General features: G+C 56.8%; 1 protein-coding gene across 1 annotated transcript in view; it reads right to left on the bottom strand.

The window, feature by feature from the left end:
* Muc2 (mucin 2, oligomeric mucus/gel-forming) overlaps positions 1-16,200 on the bottom strand; it is a 33,130-nt gene extending 16,930 nt beyond the window's left edge. Inside the window, 31 exon segments of the mRNA XM_033764764.1 lie at positions 4-2,434; positions 3,334-3,552; positions 3,874-3,917; positions 4,301-4,448; positions 4,744-4,875; positions 5,110-5,266; positions 5,910-6,149; positions 6,230-6,409; positions 6,489-6,596; positions 7,049-7,187; positions 7,378-7,529; positions 7,816-7,916; positions 8,005-8,057; positions 8,296-8,551; positions 8,801-8,927; positions 9,094-9,188; positions 9,548-9,712; positions 9,792-9,929; positions 10,048-10,117; positions 10,185-10,295; positions 10,426-10,564; positions 10,642-10,759; positions 10,904-11,029; positions 11,137-11,347; positions 11,467-11,576; positions 11,660-11,750; positions 11,971-12,085; positions 12,632-12,902; positions 14,214-14,514; positions 15,295-15,328; positions 16,076-16,200. Coding sequence (XP_033620655.1) covers positions 4-2,434; positions 3,334-3,552; positions 3,874-3,917; positions 4,301-4,448; positions 4,744-4,875; positions 5,110-5,266; positions 5,910-6,149; positions 6,230-6,409; positions 6,489-6,596; positions 7,049-7,187; positions 7,378-7,529; positions 7,816-7,916; positions 8,005-8,057; positions 8,296-8,551; positions 8,801-8,927; positions 9,094-9,188; positions 9,548-9,712; positions 9,792-9,929; positions 10,048-10,117; positions 10,185-10,295; positions 10,426-10,564; positions 10,642-10,759; positions 10,904-11,029; positions 11,137-11,347; positions 11,467-11,576; positions 11,660-11,750; positions 11,971-12,085; positions 12,632-12,902; positions 14,214-14,514; positions 15,295-15,328; positions 16,076-16,200 — 6,707 coding nt within the window.
* Positions 16,201-21,849: the final 5,649 nt, after the last annotated feature.

Genomic DNA, 21,849 nt, shown 5'->3' with positions numbered 1-21,849 from the left:
AGCGGAGTCGGCGTCGGGGTGGGTGGTGTGGTAGTGGTGGTCAGTGGCGTGGTCGGTGTAGGTGTCGGTGGAGTGAGGGGTGTGGTGGTTGATAGAAGGGTTGGCGTGGACATTGGTGGTGCCTTAGTAGTGGTCAGTGGCGTGGTTGTGGTAGTTGGGGGTGGCGTGGTAGGCGTGGTGGTCGACAGCGGGGTCAACTTGGGGGTTGATGGTGCAGTACTGGTGGTTAGTGGAGTGGTCGGTGTAGGTGTCGGTGGAGTGACGGACGTGGTGGTGGTCAGCGGTGTTGGTGTGGGCGTTGGTGGTGCCGTAGTGGTGGTCAGTGGCATAGTCGGTGTAGTTGTTGGTGGAGTGACGGGTGTGGTCGTTGACAGTGGGGTTGGCGTGGACGTTGGTGGTGTGGTAGTGGTGGTCAGTGGCGTGGTCGGTGTAGTAGTCGATGGAGTGACGGGAGTGGTGGTAGTCAGCGGTGTTGGCGTGGGTGTCGGTGGTGTGGTAGTGGTGGTCAGTGGCGTGGTCGGTGTAGTAGTCGATGGAGTGACGGGAGTGGTGGTAGTCAGCGGTGTTGGCGTGGGTGTCGGTGGTGTGGTAGTGGTGGTCAGTGGCGTGGTCGGTGTAGTAGTCGATGGAGTGACGGGAGTGGTGGTAGTCAGCGGTGTTGGCGTGGGTGTCGGTGGTGTGGTAGTGGTGGTCAGTGGCGTGGTCGGTGTAGTAGTCGATGGAGTGACGGGAGTGGTGGTAGTCAGCGGTGTTGGCGTGGGTGTCGGTGGTGTGGTAGTGGTGGTCAGTGGCGTGGTCGGTGTAGTAGTCGATGGAGTGACGGGAGTGGTGGTAGTCAGCGGTGTTGGCGTGGGTGTCGGTGGTGTGGTAGTGGTGGTCAGTGGCGTGGTCGGTGTAGGTGTCGGTGGAGTGACGGACGTGGTGGTGGTCAGCGGTGTTGGTGTGGGCGTAGGTGGTGCCGTAGTGGTGGTCAGTGGCATAGTCGGTGTAGGTGTTGGTGGAGTGACGGGTGTGGTCGTTGACAGTGGGGTTGGCGTGGACGTTGGTGGTGTGGTAGTGGTGGTTAGAGGCGTGGTTGTTGTAGTTGGAGGTGGTGTGATAGGCGTGGTGGTCGACAGCGGGGTCGGCGTGGGGGTTGGTGGTGCGGTAGTGGTGGTCCGTGGCGTGGTTGGTGTAGTTGTCGGTGGAGTGACAGAGATTGTGGTCGATAGCGGGATTCCTGTGGGTGTCGGTGCTGTGGTAGTGGTGGTCAGTGGCGTGGTCGGTGTAGTTGTCGATGGAGGGACTGTCGTGGTGATCGACAGTTGGGTAGGCGTGGGGGTCGGTGGTGCAGTAGTGGTTGTAGATGACTTGGTGGGTATAGTTGGAGGTAGCGTTTTAGGCGTGGTGGTCGACAGCGGGTTCGGGCTGGGGGTCGGTGATGCAGTACTGGTGGTCAGTGGCGTGGTTGTTGAAGTTGGAGGTGGCGTGACAGGTGTGGTGTTTGACAGCGGGGTCAGCGTGGAAGTCGGTGGTCCAGTAGTGGTGGTCATTGGCGTGGTCGGTGTAGAAGTCCGTGGGGTGACTGGAGTCGTGGTCAAAGGTGGGGTCAGCGTGGGGGTCGGTGGTGCGGTAGTAGTGGTCAGTTGTGTGGTTGGTGTAGTTGGAGGTATCGTGATGGGAATGGTGGTCGACAGCGGGGTTGGCGTGGAGGTCAGTGGTCCAGTAGTGGTGGTCAGTGGCGTGGTCGGTGTAGTTTTGGGTGGTGTGACAGATGTGGTGCTCGACAGCAGCGTCACCGTGGTTGTCGGTGGTGCGGTAGTGATGGTCAGTGGTGTGGTCAATGTAGTTGGAGGTGGCGTGATGGGCGTGGTGGTCGATGGCGGGGTTGATATGGGGGTTGGTGGTGCAGTAGTGGTGGTCAGTTGCGTGGTCTGTGTTGTTGTGGACGGCGTGGCTGGCTTGGTGGATGACAGCGGGGGTGGCATGGGGGTCGTTGGTGCTCCAGTGGTGGTCAATGGCGTGGTCGATGTCGTTGTTGGTTGCGTTTTTGGCACAGTGATCGATGGTGTGTTCAGTGTTGTGGTTGGTGTTGTCAGTGGCTTCAGCGTGGTTGACGATGGTGTGGTTGGTATGGTTGTTGATGGAGAGGTAGGAGTGCTGGATGTACAGTAGTATATTGGCACGCAACAATTGACTCGTATCTCGTAGTCATAACACAGCCCAAATGGTCCATTTTCAAACTGATCTTCATTCTTGCAGAAGAACCCATCAGACACATTACACTGTACTTTCTGGCCGAGTTCCTCCCAGCTTAGTTTAGGCTCAGTGGCCGACCTGCACTCAATGTTCTCAGGAGCTGCGCAGATGCTGTCAAAAGTCTCACGGTCACCACCATTGCTGCCGCTGCTCGGGTTGTCCTCGTTGATCCAGTCTGACCAGAAGCAGCACAGTTCTGGGGACACAAAGCCCAGCATCAGCCACTCACTGGGAAGAGGTCCTACCAAGGAGGTTACTGCATCTTGAAGGACTTGTTGACCTCCATGACACCCTCAGGCATGGCTTTCCTGCCTCTCCCCTCCTCACAACCACCCAAGAACAAGGTTATAGGATCAAGGTTTAGAGCCAGACACCAATTCCACCCTCATTTATAACAGATAAATTGAGGCCCAGGGGAAAGTAGCCAACACATCTTGTGTGATAGGCCCAGTAGAGAAGATCTCACTCAGTACTCTGTCCACAGCTGTCTTCAAGTCTTTGTATCAAAAAATTGGGTAACAAAAAGGCCATGCACCCAACAAGGAAGAGTGGCAGGGTTTATCTGGCCCAACAGTATAGTCACCTGCTCAGCCCCAGACCGCTCACCAGTCTGAGCTCAGCGTACAGCGAAAAAGTTCACCCAGTACACCTTTTGCTGGCCCATTAGCAGAGACACCCAATGCAGCCTCCACCCCATCCTGAAGGTAGCCTCCCAGGCAGAATTTGGCAAGGTGTGCTCTTTTGGGGCCCATTTATCATTGGGAAGCATTGTCAAGGCCACTTACTCTGCAGTGTTGTAAATAAAATTGCAAAAGAACAAGGGAGAAAGAGGCTGTTGTTACATGGTCAGAGATGATTTTAAACATTTTTTCTGTGGCTATCACACCCCGGTGGTTTGTTCAGTGGTAGCTGTGATTTCACACAGAAGAGTTTAATTAAGGAAATCTTCTGGTTTCCCTAACGTTTAGGAACATTTTCCCCAAGTTTGTTTTGCAGGAAATTTGCAGAACAAAGGTGGCTGTGCTGGGTCAGGTGTTCAGGCCGGTGCCAGGAGAGGCCAGAGCCCCAGCAAGGGTGTGTGGCCCAGGTCCTTACCTGTACTGGAGGTCATGGGCGTGGTGGTGCTGGCGGTGGTGGTGGTGGTGGTGGTGAGAGGGGTGGTAGTGGTGGTGAGGACAGGAGTGGAAGTCGCCAGGGTGGATGGCTTTAGCGTGGTGGATGCACAGATGGTGAAGTTCTGAACCACTGTCCCGTTGGGGCCGCAGGTCTCCTCGTAACAGAAGACCCCATCCTGGGTAAAGTTGAGAACCTTCCCTGGGGGTGGGAGGGAAAGAAACTGTCAAAGCCTCCAGGCTGTCCCATGTGGGGCACAAACAACTTCACGGGACCCTGTCCCTGGAACCCCTCCATTCGAAGGGGCCTCCTCAGACACAGAGGCCACGTCACAGGGTGACGGAAATTCACCACAGGGCACCAGCCCCCCGAGGGAACAGCAGTGTGTGTGTTGTGAGTCCTACAGCTCCGCTGCCCAGGAAAAGGAACCTGGGCGCCAAGAGAGCAGAGCTGGGAGCAGGAGACCGGGAACGGGGCAGCCCGTGGCTTGCAGCTTGGGAGCAGCAGCACAGAGTGACCCACCTTCATCCCACTGGCAGCTCACGTCGGAGGAGTTAGTGCACACACTACAAAAGAAACGCACGGCTGCAAACCTTCCACAGCTCCCTCACAGATATTCCACCCCAGGCCCAGCCCAAAGCCCAGCATGGCCCCAAGGGCCAACTGGAAAGGAGCCCTGCCCAGAGGGAGAGGGGACGGGTTACTTCCATGCATGTGCACACATGTGTGCATGTGTGTGGTCCGTGCTGATATGTGTGTGCATGTAGCTGTCCACGTGCACCTGCACGGGAGTAGCATGTGTCCATGCCTGTGTGTCTATGCTGTGTGTGGCTAGCTCGTGCATGTGTATGCACAAGCAAGCGTGTGTGTGGCTGTGTCTGCATGTGTGAACACATGTGCATGTGTTTTTGTGCCTCCCCCAGGCCCTGAGTAGCATGGGCTTAGGTACCAAGACTCGCAGATCTCCTGGGTGGGAATCGAAGCTCCCGGCGGATAGTGGGTGTCCTCGACATAGCAGCCGCACTTGTCCGCAGTGACACACCTCTTCAGGTCCTCATCGTAGATGGGCCTGTCCTTGGGGCACCGGGGGTAGCAGCCTGGCGGGCACAGGGCATGGGGCCTGAACCACCATGGGGGTCCCCCGGTCCACAAGGCCCCATCAGCCCCACCCCACAGGCCCTTCCTTGGGGATATCCTTTGAGGGCCAGGAGCCAGGAAGACAGGGCCTGGTCGCCTCATCCCTGGGGTCCCCAGAACAGCCCACTCTGCCTCCCCGTGTCAGCCTGCTGGTTGTCTGCCAGGAAGGCAGGGCTTTCACTCAGGCTCACTGTGCATGAACAAACGCTGGAGCCCAGGTCTCTGGCTCCCCACGGCCTGCCAGCCACCACTCACCCTCCAAGTAGGACACGGAGATGTTGGAGTGGATGCCATTGATGGTCCTGCAAGTCTCGAAGCTGCGGTTCCCGCATGGCTCGTAGTGCCACTCACACTCATCAGGGGGGTTATAGTAGTCGCAGAATACGGCTGGGGTGCACCAAGGGGGACAGGGATGGGGTGAGACTTGTGGGCACAGGTGGACACCGAGGTGAGGGGACACAGGCAGTACATGTCCAGCAGGTGCCTGTCAACCCAGTGCCAGGGTGGCCTGAGGAAGTATGCCCAGGAGGGCGGGAGGTGAGTGGTATACACACCACTACCGGGATGGGACAGGAGTGCGGCTCCCCACCGTGACTGCAGCCCGGGACCGTGGGCACTCACGACACAGGTCCGGCGTCCTCCAGAACACACAGGCCCCCTCCTTGGTGCACTCCTGGGCATAGGAGGCCACAGCAGAGCAGAAGCAGTCACAATCCCCGCCAGAATCACAAGAACAGGAGTCATGCACACAGGCCTCATAGAAGACCATGGGGTCCACCTGGAGGAAGACAAGGCTCAGTTATCCAGCACTTGCACCCAGGGCCAGGCTATCCGGGGAGGGTATCCAGAGAGAGTCCAGGCTGGTAGTAGCTCTGTCACCACCCCTAGAGGCCTGCAGGCCTCAGCTGTAAGACCACACTGCTAAAACCAGCCCCTGTCCTACAGTCTGCAGCTGGGGGCCATCTGGGGCTAAGGGGTTAGTTAGGTCCTTCCTCTCTCCCTGGTGACCACAGACCGGGGAAAGCAGAGGGAGGCTAGGGCTCCACCAGGAATCTCAGACAGAAGGCTGATCATGTGGTCAGGTGTCCAAAACAGTGGACAGAACCAAAGCTGAAGGAAAAGTGCTTCATAGCAGTGGTGCTAGGTGACTCTCAAAACGTGTGGCCAGAAGGCAAGCACAGCCCCACCAGACCTACAGCCACTCCCTTCTCTTGGCCCTGCCCACCACCTCTGGATGTCTATACTGGGCTCGCATGCACCCTCAGGTGCTCACAGCCCCACCCTAGATGCTGTGCACCAATAGCTGAGATCTGCCTGCAGTGGTCCCGCCCCCAGCCTCCCCTAGCCTATTGCTGGGGTCCCTGGTGGAGGGCCCACCCTTAGCCCCACCTGCACCCACAGTGCACCCACGGTCCACCCACCTTGCTGTGGCAGGTGGCAAACACCCTGCTCTTGATGATACTGCACTGCTTCTCAGCCCAGGAGAGGCGGTGTGGGTTCAGGCTGCAGGGGTCTGGGGTGGTGGTCACATCCGGGCAGGTGGAGGCCTCCTTCCAGCTGTTCCCAAAGTCCAGCTCGCTGCTCACCCCCATGTGGTCACGGGTGGTGAAGTCATTGTTGGTACAGTCATCGAAGTTCCCACACAGCCCACACACGGAGCCCTGGGGACGAGCACGCAAGGGTTGGGGACGGCTGGCAGGGTGGCAAGGCACATAGGTGCTCCACCTAGCTGGGGACCCACCTTGTAGGAGGGAGCCAGCTTGATGAAGACGGTGGTCTTCTTGTCCCAGATCACAATGACGCCCATGCTGGCCTCCACCACCAGGTACTGGCCCACCTCCCGCATAGTGTAGGCTGCATGGTGGCCCTCCTCCAACTGGATTGCCTTGCTGTGCTTGTCCTCCAGCTTCAGCTCTGTCCTCTGCAGGAAGAGACGCCAGTCATCAGCCATGTCTGGGGTCTCCTCAGGTACCCTGTCCCCTGGGGTGGGCCACACTTACCCCTAAGAAGATCTTGATGGCCTTGGAACAGGTGACACCAGTGGTGCCACAGGGGACATTCTCAGTGACGATGCTGAAGGATCCTGTGGAGTTCTGGCCACAGTAGTCCTGGGGACAGACAGGGCAGAGTCAGCTGGATGGCCAGGACGTGGGTACCCAGGGAGCACCCAGCCAGCCAGCCAGCCAGCTGGGCCTGTCAGCCTGCCAGGCAGAAAGACGCTGGCTGCCTCTGCCCATGTGTGAGGCTGGCCCTAGGTCTGACCCTGACTTGCCCAGCCTCAGCACCTCCTGTTGAGGGGTTCAGGGATGGGGCTGGGGCACTAGCTGGGCCATCATAACTACACACACACACACACACACACACACACACACACACACACACACACAGGCTTCCTCTTCTCCATGGCTTTAGGAAGGTTCCCAAAGCACAGGGTGCAGGAGCCTCTGCATGCCTACCTGCTTGCTACTAGAAACACAAATCCTCTTGATGGTGTGGGGTCTGGGGCTGAGGAAGGGCTGCTGCCTCCCACCTCTAGGCCATGGTGCTGTCCACGGCTCACCTGAACAGCCACGTAGGAGCAGTGTCCGTCAAAGTCATAGTGTCTCCCGTCAAAGGTGACGTAGTGGCCGCTGCCGTAGATGGAGCAGGTGCCATGGCACACGAACTTCGTGCACTCCCAGCGTCCCCTCTGGCAGGTGCTGAGGACAGTGGGAGGAGCCTGAGTGGCACATAAGCCTTGGCAGTCCAGGTAGGACTCCAGCAGGTGCCCACACCACCTCCAAGTGCCACAACCAACACGCTCATGCCCCCACCTGGCCCCAGGCCAGCGCAGACACTAAGTGGCACTGGCTGGCTGGTTCTTTCCAGGGCTTGGGGCCGGCCACTCACCAGGTGTTGCAGTCCAACTTGATCTTGCCCCCGGGGAGGTACAGGTCCTCATTGTGGATACACGGGCATTCCTCCTCTACCACACAGCCTCCATGGCCATCGTCCAGCAGCCCCTCAGGACACACACAGCCACCGACACACCCCGTGTGGAACTGGGGGAAGTCAGAAAGTGAGGTTCCCGTGAGACCAAAGCCACCCCCAGGAGCCCAGAACAGATGTCAGGTGGGAGGGTCTCAGTGTCCTAGCCCCCAGGACCCCCTCAGACCCACCACTGGAAGTTGCCTGCCCAGGGTCCCTAATAGGCTGCCGTGCATTGCTGGGGACGGGAAGGGTCATTGTCAATAAGGCAGGGGGCAGAGGGCTCAGCATCAGACCCCAGTGGGGACAGGGCAATGGGAGTCCGCCCACCCTTCCACAGGCTGGAGCAGTGGCACTCACATAGCCAGCTACCAGCGTCTGGCAGCTAAGGGGATGGGCCTCCTGGGTGGCCAGGGACGTGACGTTGTTGCAGTCTACCACGATCTTTGGGGCCCTGCAGCCTGCGGGATGGAAAGTCTGCCTTATCTCAGGCTGAGGTTATGGGCTCAGGGGCAGGGGAGGCCGACGCACAGGGCAGCACCCACTTACTGTGCCCGATCAGCTGAATCGGCCTGCAGCTCAGCCTCCCGTCCTGGCAAATGCTACAAGGAAAGATGGGGTGAGTGGGGCCCAGGCACCGTCCCCACAAGAGATGGTCACCAGAAACCACCACTGCATGGGGACAGATGCCCGCCTGGCCCCTCAGTAACCCCCGGCACCTGTGCGCCTTTGGGGCACCTCAGCCCCCCAGTGGAGCTCCCCTGTCTCATCGTGCGGCAGAGCTCTGGAAGCAGCCCCTCCCGAGCCGTGTCCGCCTCTGTCCTGGTCCCAGACACTCACCAGCGCTCACTCTGTCTCAGAATCACCTCCCCTGCCTCCAAGTAGAGTCCATGGTGGTAGCAGGAGCATTTGGCCTGGGGCACACAGCGGCCCTTCTGATCCAGGAAGGTGTGGTCGGGGCAGCCGCAGCCATCCACAGGCGCAAAGCCCTGCAGGCAGTGGGCATTCCCCTCGGACAGCGAGCGGCAGGTCTGCTGGCAGGTGGTCAGGTTGTACAGGAAGATCTGTGAATTGGGGCAGGCATCCACGTCCTTGTCTGCAGAGGGACCGACGGCCAGTGTGAGCAGAGGAAGACCAGCTCCAGCTTCTGTCCCTGAGCCCCACACTGTCAGGTGCCCGCCCAGCTAAGGGGTCGGGAAGCCACCCTGGGACCCTGACTGGGAACAGCTGCAGCAGCTCCCAGTCGCCAGCAGGTGACCCTGCAGGCAGAGGCAGGGAGCCGGCAGCAGTGGGAGACCCTCTCCCCAGAAGCTGTGCCCTCCTTGGCCATTCCCGGGACGCTCACTGCAGACGTGCTCTCGCCAGCCCCACAGCATGACGCCTTTGGCAGCACAGGCACGAGCGTAGGAAGACAGGGCCGCGCACAGGCAGTCCTCGTTGTCCTGACAGTTGCAGGTGTCGTACTTGCACCTCTGCATGGGAGTTGAGGCAGCAGTGAAGCAGGGAGATGGCCGTGGTGCAGCGCCCCTGTGCACATGCACACTCATGCACACCCATGCACAAGCACACACACCCTGCTGGTCCTCAGGCTGCTACAGCGTTGGGGGCGAGGGGCGGGCATGGTGAGGACAGACCTACCTTGTAATAGTCAGCGGGGTCCACCGCCAAGTGGCACCTGCCAAAGGGGGTCTCTGTCTTCTTCAGGAGGGAGCACCAGTGCTCAGCGTAGTTGGCTGGGGGGGATCAGAACTTCAGCAAGGCAGCCCCTCTACATGTCACTGCCCACAGTGGACAGGGTCCCCCTCGGACCCTGGCCCCTCCTCCCTCTGTGAGACCAGGGCAGCTCTGGGCAGGGTGGGGCCCCTGCATGGCACCCTCCACCTCCCCCCATTCACACCAAAGACCCAGAAGTCCCTGCATGTGCAGGGTGGCGGGTGTTGGGTGGGAGGGCGTGCTGTTGGGGTACCGGGCCAGACCCTGGGCAAGGCCACCACTCAGTGATTAGCCCTGTGACCCTCTTCTGCACGGCAGGAGCAGCAGGGTCCTCAGCCCACCGAGGCCACACCAGCAGGGTCTGCAGTGCCGGCCTCACCACTCTCAATGTTGAGGGAGCAGGGGTCATCCAGCCAGTCCGGCTTGTCGTGGCAGCTCGCTTGCGCCTTCCAGGAGTTGGCAAAACTGGCACCTGTGGCCTCCACCAGCCCCCCTGACGTCTTGAGGTCATCACTTTCCAGGCCATTGAAGTCCCCACAGAGGCCTGCGGGTGGCATGGAGTTGGGAGGAGCCGAGCAGAGGGCGTTGGGGGTGGTGGGGGTATCCGCCGGGTGGGCACTCACCCTGCACCTGCCCCTGGGCCGACGGGTCCAGTGTCACGAAGAGCTGCATGACAGGCACCAGCTGGACCTGCAGCCGCAGCCCAAGGACCGTGTTCACCACGACGTGGTAGGAAGATGGCCGGAAGATGGAGAAGCCGGCTGCAGGGTGGGGTGCGGTGGGGAGGAAGGCACTCAATGTCCCCACCGCCACCACAGAGGCACTAGCCCCACCCTGCTGTGTCCCACCCCAGAAACCCAGGCCCCATTGGAGACTCACCGGCCACGTGGGGCAGGGTCACCTGCAGCTCGTTGAGCAGCACGCTGCCATCCGACTTGAAGACCACCACCTGCGGGAGGGTCCAGGTCAGGAGCTGGGAGGGCTTAGGGGAGACCAGGGGTGAGGGCGACACCCACGTTCTTCCTGCTGTCAGTCAGCAGCACGACAGTCTTCAGGCAGGTCTGCTTGTCCGTGGCTCCGCAGGGTGCCAGCTCGCCCAGCAGGGCGTAAGAGTCATTGTGGTGGCTCTGTGGGGAGGGAGGGGATGCTGTAGCAGGACCCAGAAGTTATGCAGAAGGGAATGCCCACACTGCCCACAGGCACCCGGGCACCCTCTCCAGGGCCACTCTTCCCACCACCCTGGCTCCCCACTGCCACCTTGGTCAGGACATAGTAGCAGTCCCCGTGGAAGGTGAACTTCTTTCCGTCAAAGGTGATGATGTGGGAGCCACCTTCTAAGGCACAGGTCCCAGGACACGGCAGGTTCTTGCACACCCAGCGGCCAGTGTTGCAGATGCTGCCGGGCAGTGGGGCATGGGTCAGGCTCCACGGTACCCCAACCTGCCCGCCTGAGCCCTGGGTGTTGGCACTCACCACTGCTCACAGTCGTTGGTGACCTCCTGTCCTGGTGCATACAGGTGGCCATGGAGCTTGCAGTGGCACTGGCTGACAGGGACGCAGCCACTGCCCATGATGTCGTCGTACACAGTGCCTGGCATAGCCGAGGACAGGGTGTCACTGTGGCAGCCTCAGAGAGCCCCGGGCTGCCCAGGGCAGGGCTACCAGCTGGGCATCTCCAGTCCTGGGACTGACCCTGGGCCCCCACCATCCCTGGGTCAGGGTGCCTGGCACACACCTTCAGGACAGAAGCAGCCGTCCATGGGATGCTCTTCACACAGGCTGCTGACCTCCAGGTGGGAGCAGGTGTCCATGCAGGGTGAGCCGCTCTCCAGGTACACCATGTTGCCGGGGCAGCTCTTGGCTGGAAGGGAAGGCGGATGTGAGCCAGCCCCGCAGGCAGGCAAGGGCCAAACCCGGGCGCTGGGCACAGGCCCAGCACCCCAGGCCCGGAGATGGCCTGGCGCTTACCACAGAGTGAGGCTGTCCTCCAGTTTCCAGGCCGGCCGCCAGCGTGGGAGCACTGGCGGGAGAATTCAGCCACGGTGCTGCAGACACAGCCGTCACCGAGTGGGCACTGGCAGCGGTCACGCACGCAGGCCTGCACGTAGGGCTCCAGCAGCACACGGGCCTGGCAGTCCTCGAAGGCTGCGGCCGTCAGCAGCTGCTCGCACTCGGCGCGCTGGGGAGGGATGTGTGTGGGCAGCTGCTCGTGCCCCTGCTCCTTCCGGTGGGCACAAGGGTCTACTGCCAAGGCTGCAGGCACAGGGGCCCCAAGACCCTGAGGGCCCCTCAACTCACGTGCTCGGAGCAGGACCTAGGCATGGTTGGCTCCTCAGGGTCCTTGCACTCCGCCTCAGGCTTGTTGATCTTCTGCATGTTCCCAAACTCCATGGCACTGAAGCTTATGCCTGGGCGTGGAGGTCGGTGGTCAGCAGACATCACAGTCCTGCCCACCTACGGCCCACCGAGCACTGCCCAGACCTGCACCCACCTTCTGACAGGAACTCCGAGTAGGTCTGCTGCCCATTGTAGTCGCCACACAGCCCACAGGTGTGGTTCTGGAACCTGCTGTCCAGCTCCAGCTGTGGGCACAGGACAGTGATGACCACAGGGCCAGGGCACCCACTGGGAGCCCCAAGGCCCAGACAGCTCCTCAGGGGGGCAGGTGGGAAGGAGAGGGGGGCCCACACCAGGGAGGTCCTGAGAGATGGAGGAGATGGCCAGCCCATGTCCTTGAAGCCCGAGGCACCTCCCAGAGCTGGGTGCAGCCCTCTGTCCCACCAGCCCCACCACTGTGCCCACCATGAGTGCATCCTCACGGTTCCACATGAGCGAGAGGCCGGCGCGGGAGTAGACCTTGGTGTAGGTGTCACTCTTCACGATGAGCAGCCCCGAGCTGTAGTGCGGGCTGCTGACCCTGTGGGGCAGAGGTGCCTAGTCACTACCCACCAGGGCTGCGGCATATTCTCTGGGGGCTGCTGCCCAGTGGGGACGACCCCAGAAGCCACAGACAGCCTGGGCCACGGGCACAACAGAGCGGGCTGGGCCTCTGCCCTGGGCCGGCTGGCTACCCTGGGACATGGCCAGACTCTGGCCCATGGGCATCTCCACCCAGCCATCCTGATGCTACAGGGACCCCCGGCCCTGAACAGAAAAAGGGCAAATGCAGCAGGCAGGAACCCGCCGGACGGGAATACACTCAAGAGGACTGCATTGTTCTGGAGACAATGTGGGGACAATAGCTGGCCCATTTCTGTAACTCGAGCTGGAAACTGCTCCACAGCCACTGGACACCCCATCCAGGACTCCTGCTGGGCCCCGAGGGCCTGGGCCACAGCAAAAGGGGTTTGCAGGGGCTGCTGGGCAGTTGGAAGTCACTATGGCACCTGTGCGCTTTGAAGACCGGCGGCCACCACCCACCCGCTTGCTGAGAAGCAGGAGAGAACACGCCTGCCCCACTCACATGGCCCCGTTCACCACAGTCAGCTGGTGGGTGAGGTAGATGGTGTCGTCCTTGATGGTCAGCAGCACGGACTCCACCTGCGGGTGGCTGCCACCCGGGCCCAGGCCCCGCTTCAGGTGGACGGCAAACTCCTTGTAGGAGTCACGGCAGTCAGAGGCGAAGTTGTAGTCACAGAGGCCGGGGAAGCGGAAGACGTCGCCGTCGAAGGTCTTGTAGTTGAAGTTGCCCCAGGTGCTGCAGACGTTGTGGGTGTGGCTTCGGGTTCGGCTCACTGAAGGGGAACAGGGCGAGCCTCCAGGACCCCACACAGACCCCAGAAGCCCCTCCACAGGTGCCTCAGCAGCCCCGAGTGCAGGGTCCTCCGGGCACCCTGGTTGCTGTCTGCCTGGCTATAGCCCACAGTCACTGCCCACCCCCCTCCTCCACCAGGAGGACAGGCTGGGCCCTCTCGGAGGGTCTCCGCCCCCAGGACATGACCTCCATGACTTAGCACCATCCTGGCAGAACAGGTGGGCCAGCACCCTCTGGCCAAGACCACCCCGCCAGATGGTGCAACCCATCCCAGAGTGGGTCCCTGAATCCCCCACACTCCCCAATACCCGGGGCCCCCACATACTCCTCTGGACACCCCAGATGTCCCACTCCCCTGAGAATGGCCTCTTCGCCTGCGGGGCTGCTCTGTCCACGGGTTTAGGTCCCCTGGACCCACCCTGGCCAGGCCACTCTCCAGGGGTGGATGGGGACCCAAAACCCCCATGTACTTGGAGCCGCTGTGTCCCAGTGTCCTTGGGAGCCCCGAAGGCCAGATGTGGGGCACCCCTGTGCCTAGGACCATTCAGCACCCTTCCTGGGATGCTTCCCTGCCTGTCCCTAGCCCCCTCACCTCTCTGGAGTTCCAAGCCCCTGGCCGAGGCCAGAGCCAGGCAGGTGGCCACCAGGCAGGCCAGTGGTAGCCCCATGGTGGCTCAGAAAGGTGAGTCGGAGAGCGCCAGGGCCAGGGGTCTGGGACTTATATGGCCCATGGGTGCCAGGGGCGGGCAGAGGGCGGGGAGAGGGGGTGGGGCGTTCACCGGATTATCATGCAAACAGGTGCGGGAAAGCGTGGCCACCACAGGGCAATGTTGATTCACCTTATCTGAGTTTATCTCTTTATGGCTCCCCGGGTAAACTCGGCTTCCTCAGGATGTGGCTGCCCCATGCCCGATGCCAGCACACACCCAAGGTGGACCTCACGGGGCCAAGACCTGGGATGAGGGTCTCTGCCAGTCTCCGTGTCCCCTCCAGCTCCCCTGCCCACCCTGTACCCCAGCAGAGCCCAGGCAGAGGCTCCCTGCCCAGCCGGGCCCAATGTCTCCCACCCTAGGACCTGCCCTCCTAGGTAGTGTTGGCTGAGACAACCCCGGCCCACAAGGCTCAGGCCCAGGTCACTCAGGGGAGCCAAGCCTGCCCCGTCCCAGGGAGAGAACAGCCCTGAGAGCTACGTGGGTGCAGCCTGGGGTCCCAGGGAGCTCTCTGAGCACTTCTGAGCCCCCACGGCCCACTCCCTGCACCTAGCGTTTCCCCAGAGCTGGTCTGAGATTACCTGTAATTAGGACTTGCAGGGCACCTCCCAGGCAGGCACACTTGAACCGGCTCCCCTGGGCACCGCAGGACGAGGGAAGCGGGTCCTGCCTCAGACGGAGGGGTCTCAGTCTCTGGTGAACCTCAAAGCCAGCTGCTGCCTCATCAGTCTGGAAAGGCCCTGAGGAACCATGGTACAGAGCCCCGAAACCTGGGCCCACTAGGAATACCCACTCCCACGGAGCCCCCGGGGGTGGAGGGCACAGAGAAGTCCTGAGTAAACTGAGGTCTGGAGTCCCTCCCTGCTCTACACTTTCTGCCTCCTAGAAACAGACAGATCCTGATTTTAGTTTCTGACTTCTGGTGCAGTGCAGTGAAAAGAGATGCCAGGGTCCCAGGGGCTGTGAGGGGTCGCCTGATGATGTGGAGGCTCCACCCACGGGCAGCACCAGGCTATGCAGAGCCCAGCTGCAGCCAGGCCCTCGGGCATCTGTGCTGACTCAGAGGTCACCACTCAGAACCCCTGCCATGGTGACAGTCGGGGCCAGTGAGGGACAACAGGGCCGGGAGGCCAGTGACCAAGGCCCCTGGGGAAGCATGACTGTGAGGACTGAGCAGGGATTAGGGAACCAGAGCCGACTGGGCCAAAGGCCCATTGTGCCACTTCCCCAGCGGGCCTCCCGTGCTGGCACTAAGCCCTGGGGAAACCCAGGAGGGCCCGGCACTGAGGCTCTGAGAGGCATGAGATCTTCCACACCAGGCTCCCTATCTGCATTCTGCCAGATGCAGGATGCCCGACACGGCCATCTGTGCTGAGCTCTGAGGTGGGGCCTCCCTGGGTGGGACAACAGAGAGGACCCTGGATCTGGGTCCTCCCAAGGTGGAGGGGTCTTCCTGGAGTCCTCTTGTCTTAGGGCAGTGGTGGTGGCTACAGCTGGGGGTGCTCCTCCCCGGGTCTCCAGGCACCATGTGGGCTGAGATGCAGCAGCCCAGCTGGCGGCAGGCCGTGAGGACTAAACCCCAACCTCAGAGTGGGGTGCTGGGGGCAGTGAGACTTGGTCAGGCCTTGTGGCACCACAGCTCCCAGCCCTGGCTGCAGTCACCGCAGGGACCCTAGCAGAAAAGGGGTGGCGCTGGCTGCAGGAGGAAGATGAGCTAGGGGATGTCGGACTGGGGCTGCAGAGACCTGGACCCTCCAGGCCTTTCCTCCTGCCCTCCCAGGCCAGGGGAACCCTGTGCCCACAGCTTCCCCTGGGCCTCTGAGCACTGCAGGGCAGTGCTGAACTCCAGGAGGAGGGTTGGAAGCCCGGTGGAAATGCCACCCCACCCGGCACAGCTGGGCCAGGGCTGACTGCCAGGCCCTGTGCTGGCCCAGACCCCACGCCCCGCGGTGTTTGCCAGGACAAGACACCATTCCCAGCTCGGACTTTACAGCCGTGACCACAGGGAGGAGCAGGACAGACGTCACAGCCTCAGCGATGGCCCCACTCTGTGCCCACAAACTGAGTCATCCGGAAGCAGGGTGGGGGGAGGCTGGTGAGGGACGGGCGGTGAGGGTCCCCACCCTGCCAGGGAGTGTGCCCAGCCCCCTTCTCAGTCAGCCCAGGTGATGGTTATTCTGGATCCACTCGGCTGGGTACAGTGCCTAGCTTTTGGTCTGTGTCTGGAAGCTGCCTCTGGGATACAAGGAGGCCGGAGCTGTGTGGTGGGCCTTGCCCAGTCGGGTGAAGACCTGTGGAGAGAAGAGTGAGGTCCTAAGTGAGGCGGGATTTCGTTTCCAGATGCCTCTGGACTCGAGCCACAGACCCCATCAACTCCTGAGCCAGTTCCTTCACACACACATGCACACACATCCTATTGCTTGGCTCCCCAGGGAACTCTTACCTTGCTTGGAGCACCCTCCTCAGGGCTGAGGGTCGGTCATGGAGCCCCACCCGGTGGGGAGCATCTTTTCTGCCCACACTGAGGCCCTGGGAGCCTCCCTCCTCGCAGACCCTCACTGTGACCATGCAGCCCCTTCCTGAAGTCATGGCAGCTGTGCATGGGTCTCAGGCCCAGTGATGCAAGCAGGGCTCTGTCTGATTATTCACCCATGTTACAGAAGGGGAAACTAAGTCACTGAAAGTCTCATTTGCTGGGTCAGAGGCCCACTGGGGCAGGTGAAGCTGGATCAGAACTCACACCACTGCTTAGGCCCTGCCTCCCAGCAAAGGCCCCAGCTGGCTGGACCTAGGGGGCAGATGAGGGGACACCCAGACCCTCAGAGAAGACCCAGCCCCAGCCCCACAGGGCAGAGCAGCAACGGCTGGCCAGCCTGCCCTCTCCCCAGGTCCCCCCAAGGTAGTGCAAGCGAGGCGCACGCAGCCTTCGAAGCCCTGGGCTGGGCAGGCCCAGCGTTGTCACCTCCCTGACCTGCACGGGCAGAAAGGAAGGCCGAGATATCAAGGTGAGCACATGGGCACACAGAGGATGCTGCTCCTGGGTGGGAGGCTCAGAGAGGCCAAGCCAGAGGGCTGTGCTCCTAGATTGGGCCAGCTCTCCAACAGGAGGGTGGGCCCGGAGAGGCCCCTTGGGGGCACCCTGTACCCAGGGCTACCAGGCAGGTCAGTGACCTCAGAGAGTCATCACTGTGCAGCAGTTACCCTCTTCCCCTCAAGACATGTCCCAGGTGTCACGCCCACACTGACCACTGTGCTCTCCGCTCTGGCCACCCTCACAGTAGCTGCACTCAGTATTTTGCTTCTGAAAGATGGGTGAGATGGGGTGGGTAGGTGGATGGATAGATAAATGGATGGATCCATGGATTCATGAATGGATGGATTCATGAATAGATGGGGGTATGTAGATGGGTATATGGATGTGTGGATGTGTGGGTGGATGGGTAGGTGAACGTGATGGGTGGTTGTGTGGGTAGATGGATGGATGGATAGATGGACACAGGGATGGATTGATGCCAAGATGGATGTGTGGATGGGTGGGTGGGAAAATGAAATCTCTTAGAGTAGTTGGATGTTCCTTTTGCAGCATTTCTGCAGAGATCCCACTCTACCAAACCTTCCGCAACCTCAGAGCCCGCTACTCACATCACCCTGTTACACGGACCAGGGAAATGAGCCCGGGACATGATGACAGAACTCCTTGTGCTCACCCAGCTAGAGGGCAGCAGAACTGCAGTGTGGTCCCAGGGTCCTTTGACCCCCAACACTGTCCAACACAATGCCACAGCCCCCTTTCCCTGGGGAAGATGCTGCTTGTTAGAGAAACTCAAGCTACGAGTAATGAAAATGTCAGAGGCTCCTGGGTGGTGTCATAGCCAGTCCCCTTCCTTCTCGCTGAGGGGCCCTTGAGGACAAGGCCTTTCATCTTCCCCCACCCCTCTATGAGTTTATTTCCTGAATTTGTAACAGGTGATTCTCTTGTCACTTCCTGTGTTTCTTCGTAGAATCCCCCAACCTCTACCTATGTTTTCTCTTGCATACACTAGAGTTCATTCTTCGTGCCATAAGGTTCTCTGGGGTTTGACAAACACGGAATATCGAGTGCTCACCGTTAGAGGATCGTGCTCATTAGCGGATTGGTTGTTCACATCTTCTCCCCCATTCTCTGGCAACCACTGATCATTTTACCATTGCTGGAATTTCAGCCCTAATATATCGCAATGATTAGTTTTAAATGTCTCAAAGCCAAAAATATTCTGGAATATCATATAGGCACTGTAAAATATGTTTTTTGTTTTGGTACTGGGGATTGAATTCAGGCCCTTGCACTTGCCAGGCGGGCACACTGCCACTGAGCTACATCACTGGCCCAGGGTCCTGTAAATTATGACTATGACTTTATGTTGCTGCAGTGTTTACTTACTGACTCATCTGGAAAATATAGAACATAGTATTGTCTAAAAGCTCCAATTGGAGATGTTTCAATTGCTTTTACCAAGTTTTATACAATAACTTGATATACAATAAATTTCCAGTGTTTATGATTTGATCAGCTTTAACATAAATATCCACCTACAAAACCAACACCGTAAATAGGATGGGAATATATCCACATTCATCACCCACACAGGTGTCCTCATCCCCCTTATCATGGATGGATGGATGGATGGGCTGACGGATGGATGGGCAGATGGAAAGATGGACCAACAGGTGGGTGGGTTGAGGGATAGGCAGATGGACGGTGGGTAGGTGGTTTTCTTCTCCCATCCACTTTTCACCACTCAACAGGTAATAACTGATCTCTTTTCTGTCACTGTAGATTATTTATGTTTTCTAGGGTTTTTTTGTTTTTGGTACCAGGGATCGAACTTGGGCTGTTGTGCTTGCAAGGCAGACAGCAGAGCCACTGAGCTAAATCCCTGGCCCTATGTTTTCTAGGTTTTTAACTAAATGTTTCCACACAGTACGTATTCTTTCATTTTTTACTTCTCCACCCAGCATATGTTATTCCAAGATCACCCACATAGCACACGTGTCCAGTTTCTTGCCCTGTGTGGGTGCACTGCACTGTGTTCATTCACGCACCTGTTGATGGATGTTCGAATTGCTTATAGTTTGAGACAATTATAAATAATAAAACTGCTAGGATCATTGTTGTGCAAGTCTTTATGGGGACACATGTTCTTTCCTCTCAAGCAAATAGCTACTAATGACTGTGTAGATCACACGTGTGTACTGAATTATCACCACTCCTGTTCAATATAGTTCTGGAAACATTAGCCACAGCAATTACATAAGAGAAAGAAATAAAAGGAATAAAGACAGGAAAGGAAGACTTTAAACTGTCATTGTTTGCAGATGATATGATTCTCTACATAGAAAAACCAAAAAACTCCACTAAGAGGCTTCTAGACTTAATTGATAGATTCAGGAGAGTAGCTGGATATATGGTCAACACTCAAAAATCAATAGCCAAATAACAGACTCACTGAGAGAGAAATTAGGGAAACAATTCCTTTCACAATAGCATCCAAAAAAATGAAATATCTAGGAATCAGTCTAACAAAGGAAGCAGAAGACTTCTACATTGAGAACTACAACACTCTGAAAAAAGAGATCAAAGAGGATATAAGAAAATAGAAAGACAGCCCTTGTTCCTGAGTAGGAAAAACCAACATAGTGAAAATGGCCATACTTCCAAAACTGCTATAAGATATGACACAATCACTATTGAAATCCCAACAGTTTATTTCACAGAACCAGAGAAAGCAATCCAAAAATTCATTTGGAATCAGAAGAGACCTAGAATAGCAAAAGCAATTCTAAACAACAGAGACATGGCAGCAGGTATCACAATCCCCAACTTGAAACTATACTATAAAGCCACTGTGATAAAAACAGCATGGTGCTGGCAAAGAAACAGACTCAAGAATCAGTGGAATAGATTAAAAGATGCTGAAACATCTCCTGACATACTCAGCTACCTCATCTTTGATGAAGGAGCCAACCATCCTCATGGAGGAAAGATAGCCTCTTTAATAAATGGTGTAGGAAAAACTGGATTTCAACTTGTCAAAGATTAAAACTATACCCTATCTCACCATGCATTAAACTAAAATCAAAGTGCATTAAAGACCTAAACATTAAGACAGAAACACTAAACTTGTTGGAAGATAAGTTAGGTAGAACTCTTAAAATATTGGCATAAGAAAAGACTTCATGAACAAATTCTCAGTAGCATAGGAACAACACAAAGAATCAACAACTGGGATCTCATCTTTTTAAAAAGCTTCTGCACTGCAAGAGAGACCACCAACAGAGCTAAGAGACAACCTACAATGTGGAGAAAATAAACTTTTACCAGCTGTTCCTCAGACAAAGGTCTACTATCTAGAATATATAAAGAACTCAAAAATCAGACCCCCCAATGTAAAGACCCAATTCAAAAATGGGCATCTGAAATGAACAGATATTTCTCAGACAAAGAAATAAAAACAGCAAATATCACTGGTCATTCAAGAAATGCAGATGAAAACAACACTAAGATTTCACCTCACCCCAGAAAGCAGTTGCTTTCAAGAAACAAACCAATAACAAATGCTGGCAGGGCTGTGTGGAGAAAGGAACCCTTCTCCAATGTTTGTGGGAGTGCAGACTGGTGCAACCACCATGGAAATCAATACGGAGATGCCTAAAAAAACTAGGATTAGAAGTCCCACTTAACCCAGCTATTCCTCTGCTAGGTATCCTTACAAAAGAATTAAAAGAATCATACCACAGTGATATATGCTCACCCATGCTTATAGTGGCACAGTTTGTAATAACTAAAACTTGGGAACAACCCAAATGCCCATCAACTGCAGACTGGATAAAGAACATGTGATTTTTTAAATAAAACGGAGCACTACTCAGCCACAGAGAATGAGAAACTAGAGACATTTATAGCTAAGTGGATACACATTGAGGCCATACACAAGTGAAATTAATAAGACACACATGTGTCAATACAGAATAGTTTCTCTGGTGTGAAAAATTAAACATGTAAATAAGGATTCAAATGTATAATTGATATTGTGTAATCGGAAGAAAAGGTCTAAAGGAATAGGGGAAGTGGGAGGGGTGGGGGAAAGAGAAAAAGGGAAAAGAAAAAATATGAGAAAAGGAAAAACATGGAAACAAATTCTTTGTAAATAGGGAAGGGTGGAGGGGATGAAGGGAGGCAGACATATCCCGATGATGAAGGCAACTGTATGTGAACCTAAAATGTGCCAATAAACTTAAACAATCTGAAAAGCCACACCAAACTACTCTCGGGTGGTTGTACGGCGATGTGGCCCCACATCACAGTGTGAGAGTTGCATTGGGCCACAGCCTCCCCAGCGCTTGGTGCACCCAGGCTTCCCATTTTAGCTATTGTAGTGTCTGGTGGTATTTTATTATGGTTTCCCCTAACTGCACTTTGCTATGACTAACGATGCTGAGACTCCTCTGAGGTGCTTTTCTGCTAATACACCTATCTCCTTTGGCCAAGCATCTCCACAAATCTTTTGACCGCTACTTATTGGTTATTTAGGGAGATTTGTTTTACCGAGCTTGAAAGTTTACTTATACATTCTGGATATCTGTCATTTATCAGACATACCCATTTGTTAATATTTTTCTCCCTGTCTATGACTTGTCTTTTCATTCTCTCAATAGAGCCTGTTAGTGCACACAAGTCAATACTTTTGGTGAATCCAGTTAATGAATTTGCTCTTTTGTGGGCATGGCTCTGGTATTATAGATAAGAAATCTTTACCTAACTCACATTTCTCCCAGAAAAAAGCTGTAGTCTTCAGATTTCCATGATTACTTTGTGGGGGCGTTGTTTTTGTTTTGGTTTTGGTAGAGTTTTTTGTTTGGTTTGGATTGGTTTGGTTGTAGTTTGGCTTTTTGAGACAGAATCTCTCTATGTCAGCCTGGCCTTGAATTCACTACGTAGCCCAGGCTGGCCTCAAATTTGTGGTGATCCTCCTGCTTCAGCCTCCTGAGTGCAGCCCATGATTCCATTTCAGTTCATTTTGTCTGTGTGTGAAATGTGGTTTGAAGTTTATGTTAATGCACTTGGAAACCCATCTGTTCCAGAGAGTTGGTGAACCCCTCCTCTCTCTCTTATAAATGGCATTTTATTTTTATATCCAATTGGTTGCTGCTAAGATGCAGTGATGGATTTTTTGAGAC

This window comes from Fukomys damarensis, unplaced genomic scaffold (genome assembly GCF_012274545.1).
Source record: "Fukomys damarensis isolate Sample0158 unplaced genomic scaffold, DMR_v1.0_HiC HiC_scaffold_16, whole genome shotgun sequence".
Classification (NCBI taxonomy): Eukaryota; Metazoa; Chordata; class Mammalia; order Rodentia; family Bathyergidae; genus Fukomys; species Fukomys damarensis.
Note: the sequence above shows the minus strand (reverse complement) of the source record. Positions and strands in the feature narration are given on the sequence as shown.